Source organism: Quercus robur, chromosome 7, assembly GCF_932294415.1.
Source record: "Quercus robur chromosome 7, dhQueRobu3.1, whole genome shotgun sequence".
NCBI lineage: Eukaryota > Viridiplantae > Streptophyta > Magnoliopsida > Fagales > Fagaceae > Quercus > Quercus robur.
Genome location: NC_065540.1, coordinates 9,271,038 through 9,277,295, shown reverse-complemented (window position 1 = coordinate 9,277,295; position 6,258 = coordinate 9,271,038). Strand labels below are relative to the sequence as shown.

Below are 6,258 nucleotides of genomic sequence, written 5' to 3'. Positions count from 1 at the left end.
TGTATCTCAAAGTTGAAGGAAAAGATCAGTGGATGATAGTTGTTGTGTATAAAGAAATAGAAACAATTTAAAAATTAAGAAAATTGATTCTAATAAAATATAGTGTAAAATAGATTATTTAGTATTGATTGTTTTGAATAGTATGTAAAAAAAAAAAGGGTAAGTTCCTACGCAAATAGACGACTATACTTGAATGCTCCTACCCTAATATAAAAGAAATAAGAGATTTATTATTATCACTTTGCAACATTATGTGTAATTATATATGTCAAAATTCACCTATCTCAAACCACACAAAGTTATGTAAAAATGCATAGTTATTATAGTAACCGTGTAGATTAACACTTGCACTATTTATTTTGCATTTAATTTTTTACTCTATTTTTTATGTATTTCAAGGTTGAAGGAAAAGAGTGGATGATAGTTGTTGTATGTAAAAAATAGAAACAATTAAAAAAAATAAGAAAATTGATATTTTAATAAAATCTAATATAAAAATAGATAATTTAATGTTGGGTATTTTGAAAAAAAAAAAAAAAAAAAAAAGATATATTACTGTCACTTTGCAACATTTAGTATAATTACTTACATGGCCACGAACAAGTCTCTGGTTGATTAGTTCATTTTTCAGATGTTTCACCTACTCATGGGGTGTATTTAGCTGGCAATCACTGACTGAAAATCCTAAATTTAAACCACCATATTCTCAAATTTTAGACAGATGATCTGTATGTTCTTTCCTCCTTTGATCTTCAGTCAAAACTTCATTCCACCGCATGACAGAGAATATGTACGTAGCATCATCAAAGGTGCGCTGATAATTTTATATATATATATATAAGAACCATCATCTCAATCGATCTACAGTAAAAAACTTATTTCTCTCACTACCGTCTTCTCAATCGATCTACAGTAAAACACTCATTTCTCTCATTGTTGAGAGAGAGATTAATTAAGGCATCAAAGATGTTCCGAAATCTACTTCTGCTTGTTTTTAGTCTGTGTCTTGTAACAACGTTGGTCCATGGATCAAATGACAATGAAAGAAAGGTACATACATGGGAGGTTTAAGTTCTATAGTGCATGCATCGCCTATAAGTACACGAACATAAAACATTTCACGACTTTGAGATAGTTTATTATGACTGGTACATAATAAACTGATGCTAACAGTAAATTCGTGTAAAAATGATACTACTTGAATTATAACATGTCATTTGACGTGTTCAATGCATCAATGATTGGTTGACCCACTTGACAGTAGCTAGAGCCTAGAGCTTTGAACTTTTTTCCCTTTTTTATTTTTTGGGTTGAGAATCACATCAATTTTTTTATTTTTTTTGAGAAAGAGAATCACATCAATTTGACTACTCATTAGCTAGTTTTTCTAAACGTTGATCTTGAACTTTACTAATGGTAATTTATATGTCCCAAAAAAACTATACTTTGATGAACTGACATGGATTTATATTCATTTTTTTGAATAAAAGGAATACATTGTCTACATGGGAGCACTGCAAGGTGCTGGAACTTCTGCGATGGTCGACCACCACAACCTGCTTTTGACGGCAATTGGAGAGTACTACTCCAAAACCTTCCATCCATCAATAATCTTTGTTATTTCAATACTGTAAATTGTTTTCAGTGACACCAAACATTCATTTTTTTTTTTTTTTTTTTTTGCAGTGAGGATATTGCAAGAGAATCTAAAATATATACCTACAGAAAGAGCTTCAATGGGTTTGTAGCCAGGCTCTTGCCTCATGAAGTACAGAGCTTAATAGGTATACACAATTATAAACTTCTACTCTCAAAATTGATGATACTGTTTCCTCTGATATTATATATAACCCTTGCATTGACTTGCAGCTGAAAAGAGGGTTGTATCAGTTTTTCCAAACACAGTGCGCAAACTTCACACAACGAGAACATGGGACTTCTTAGGAATGTCTGAAACACTGAGTCGAGCAAACGCTCAAAAAGAGAGCGATATTATTGTTGGCCTCTTGGATTCAGGTTGGTTTTTTTTTTCCTGCCCCATTTGAAAGGGATTTGTTACATAATTCAGATTAAAAATTACAAATCTAATTAAAGTGTTTCCAAGAAACCTGAACCTTTTTTTTGCTTTTCTATTCATAGGAATATGGGCCGAAGCTCCTAGTTTTAATGACACAGGCTATGGACCTGTCCCGATTAAATGGAGAGGCAAATGCGTAGACTTCCCTGGCTGCAACAGGTAGTACTTTCTTTTTTCTTGGTTATTCCGGTTGATACTTGTAAAAATTTCAAAATGTTTATTTTTAAATTAAAATCTAATGTATGATATGATTATGCATCATGCAGTGCACATATATGTACAAATATATGTACACGGGGTTGAGGATATATGATCATTTAAATTTTAAATTAGTTTCTCAAAGAATTTTGTGAAACTCTTTATACAATTAATATATAATATTTTTCACAATTATTGAAATGGTGCGTTATGATTGGTGCAATTATATGGTGTCAATGGTAAATCTATGTAAAAATGGTTTTGATCCAATTATAACTTACCACCATAATTAACAACTTGTGAAAAAAAATAAAGAATAAAAAAAAAAAAAAAATCTACCATTGCTTTTATACAATGTGTAATGTATATATTTTCTGTGTTATTTTTGTAACATGGACAGAAAGGTGGTAGGTGCAAAATACTTCAATCTGAACCAAACTTATACTGATCAAGATACTCCAAGTCCGGTTGATGACGAAGGTCATGGCACTCATACTTCATCCACTGTAGCTGGTGTATTCGTCAAGGATGCAAGCCTCTATGGTCTAGGCACAGGCACCGCACGTGGTGGCGTGCCATCGGCACGTATTGCCATGTACAAGGTGTGCTGGGTTAATGGTTGCAGTGACAAAGACGTTTTGGCTGCGTTTGATGAAGCCATTGCTGATGGGGTGGACTTGATATCAGCCTCCATGGGTGGTCCATCCAGGTCCTTTTTTGAAGACCCTATTGCCATTGGATCTTTTCATGCAATGACGAAGGGGATTCTGACTTCCTGCTCTGCTGGGAATGATGGGCCTGATACTTCAACGGTGCAGAATGTTGCTCCGTGGATAATGACCGTGGCTGCTTCTGGTACTGATAGGCAGTATAGGACTGTGGCTACTCTGGGTAGTGGCGAGCACTTTTCTGTAAGTTTCTACCACTTGTCTGTTATGGTGAACAAAGACCACACTTTGAGTATAAATTCCAGTAAATTCAATTTATAAGATATCTTATCTTTAAATAAGCAACTTACTAAGTTTAAATTCCACTAGTACCAAAAAAATAATTGATGTTTTAACAAGATGATAAAGCAGATATTGAGTTTGAACTTAGAACATGTGCTCTAATAATAAGATAGTTATTTGTCCCAAAAAATTTCTTAGGAGATTGGTGAATTTAGTCATTTACGTATTTAACCATTATTCTTGAAGGTTTCATACTAGCTCTTTCATTCTAATGCTCTTTATTGATTGGTTGGTGGTTGATAGGGAATTTCAATCAATACATTTTCACCACAAAAAATGATGTACCCACTAACAAGTGGAGCCCTTGCAGTTAATGTTAGTGAACCCTATGGGAATGCCAGGTATGAGACTTTAGCTTGATTTGGTACTGAAATTTGTTGAAGTGACATACTTTCTTGAGTGGTTCTCCCTAAGTTAATCAATAAGTTCTAATCAATTTGAGTTTAAAAATTATTACAGTGCTTGTGATTTCGGGACACTAGACAAGAATAAGGTGATGGGAAAGATAGTGTACTGCCTGGGAAGCAACGGCCAGGATTACAGCATCAAAAGGTCCGGTGGTGCGGGAGCAATCATGACGCTTGAAGATGACACAGATACAGCCTACTCCACTGTCATCCCTGGGACCTCCATTTTCCCCAGGGACAGCAAAATGATTGAGCAGTATATTAATTCCACCAAGTATGTTACTAATTTGCTTTGGTTAATCTATTTAGCAACCTAGTGTTAATACCTATTGTTTTAGTATTGACCTCTTGAGTTCTATCTTGGGATGAAAACTGCAGGAACCCTCAGGCTGTAATACAAAAGTCAATTACTATTAATGTTAGTGCTCCCTTTGTGGCTTCTTTCTCATCCAGAGGTCCTCAAAATATCAATCTCAACATCCTTAAGGTAAAACCTCTCTCAAGACTTTTACTCATCTGCTTGACATTTTAAAAATGAGTTGGTTGAACTTGAAAATTCACTCATTTAAATTGTATAAGAGTCCCGGATGCTCTAAGGCATCTATTAATCATCTATTTTAGAAAATTTTTTATGAGAAATTAAAAAAAATTTAAAAAAATTAGTTACTTTTTCATTTTCCTAAAATTGTTTATTAATGGATGCTTTAAGAGTATCCATTAGTAAAACTCATTGAACAAATAAATAGTTGAATTGGATTTGATTGGATGGTACCAACGAAATTGAGTGCAGTGCTAAACCCATTTTTATTGAATTAACTGATCAACTTGCTCCATCTCATATGTACTAATTGTCAATGGACAGCCTGATATTTCAGCACCAGGAATAGACATATTAGCTGCTTATTCAAAACTACCAACAACAACAGGGTTTCCGAGTGATGATCGACACACAGTATTCAACATAATATCAGGAACATCTATGGCTTGCCCTCATGCATCAGCAGCTGCTGTTTATGTCAAGTCCATCCATCCTGACTGGTCACCTGCTGCAGTCAAGTCTGCTCTCATGACTACAGGTGAGACCTCCTGAACTTACATGTAGTGAAGTTTACTCCTGATTTTGTAGTCGATATATTTGGACTGACCATGTCTAACTCTAGGCCTAGGCTCCTTCAGTTTTCCTTCAAACTATAACCAGTAAATTAATCATTAACCAAGTTTGTAGTGAACCAAAATTTGTTGCTTCTTATATTGATTATAGGTGTCCATTTGAAAAGAAAAGAAACAGGATTTTCAAATTGATTAGTCTCAAAATTCTAGACATGAAATGTCGTCTCTACTATCTTTACTCAGCGTATGCTGTTGAAAGAGTATTCATTGAAAATTATTGACAAAATTATTGCTATTCTACTCCTTGGTTTAGCCACTCCTATGAAAATCATAGACGCAGACGCCGAGCTGGGTTCCGGATCAGGACAAATAAACCCAACACAAGCAGTGAACCCTGGACTCATCTATGACATTTCCACGAGTGACTATATCAGTTTCCTATGCAAAGAAGGCAACAACAACACAGTAATTGGCCTAATTGTTGGGGGCACAGAAAATATTGACTGCACCAAATTCAAGCCAGCACAAGGCACTGATGGCCTTAACTACCCAACTATGCATACCCAGCTCGACAGTAACAGTACAAGTATCTCGGCCACCTTCTACCGGACCGTGACTAACGTAGGATATGCCACATCGGTGTACACATCGAAGGTGACATCACCAAGGGGTCTAATTGTGAAAGTTATCCCAGAAACTTTGAAGTTCAGCAAGTTGAATGAGAACCAATCTTTCACCGTTGAGGTGAAAGGCGGTTTAGAGCCATTTGGGAGTAAGCTACTCTCGGCTTTGCTAGAGTGGAGTGACTCTAAATACAATGTTAAGAGCCATATCGTTATCCTTAGGCCATTAGCTGATTAGGTCTGTTTATTTCTAGCCAATGCTTGTATTTAAGGTCTGTTTGAGATCCGTTTATTTTGCTGAAATTGAAAATTTTTTGTTGAAAGTACAGTAAATAAAGGTAAAAGTTAGCTGAAATAGTACTATGAAACTCATGAATAGTATCAAAAAGGGCAGTGAGACCCATGATTAGTAGCAAAAAAAGCTGAATAATAAAATAAGTTGGCAAAAATAATTTTGCCAAACACACACTTAGCCAATGTATTCATTTATTAACCAATTGCAAGTTTATTTTTCAAATTCTTTCATTCTTTGTAATGCAATTCATAAACTAAAGATGTTTCCAGGAATTAGAGCAATATCAAAAAGTGTTTTCTTATTTGAAGGACAGTTAAACATAACTCAGCAATTCATTGCCAATGCAGTCATGTGTTTGAATTCAATTGAGAAAGCTAAAATGAGTTGTCATTTTCCAATATATCCTCTCACAATGCCATTTAATAATGTACAACAATAATTATAATGTTATCCCTAATAATATTCAAAGTCAATTGCAAAAGTTCAATTACACCCACTAAATTTTGAAGTTAATAAGTAACTAGTTGCAGACCCACGC

The 6,258-nt window shown here is 34.6% G+C and overlaps 1 protein-coding gene across 1 annotated transcript; it reads left to right on the top strand.

The window, feature by feature from the left end:
* The first annotated feature begins 966 nt into the window (after nucleotides 1-966).
* On the top strand, nucleotides 967-5,780 carry LOC126692091 (subtilisin-like protease SBT4.15). Its single transcript, XM_050387564.1, has 11 exons — nucleotides 967-1,050; nucleotides 1,491-1,579; nucleotides 1,687-1,784; nucleotides 1,870-2,016; nucleotides 2,140-2,236; nucleotides 2,676-3,186; nucleotides 3,529-3,626; nucleotides 3,745-3,966; nucleotides 4,071-4,179; nucleotides 4,555-4,768; nucleotides 5,116-5,780. Exons 1-11 carry the CDS (start codon nucleotides 967-969, stop codon nucleotides 5,661-5,663), a joined length of 2,217 nt encoding a protein of 738 aa, XP_050243521.1. The 3' UTR covers nucleotides 5,664-5,780.
* The last annotated feature ends 478 nt before the right edge of the window (nucleotides 5,781-6,258 follow it).

Bases quoted from the DNA above. Each gene is read 5' to 3' on its own strand.
- LOC126692091 (XM_050387564.1), top strand. From the start codon at position 967: ATGTTCCGAAATCTACTTCTGCTTGTTTTTAGTCTGTGTCTTGTAACA. The intron at 3,967-4,070 runs GTATGTTACTAA...TGAAAACTGCAG, and splicing joins CAGTATATTAATTCCACCAA to GAACCCTCAGGCTGTAATAC. The intron at 4,769-5,115 runs GTGAGACCTCCT...TCCTTGGTTTAG, and splicing joins GTCTGCTCTCATGACTACAG to CCACTCCTATGAAAATCATA.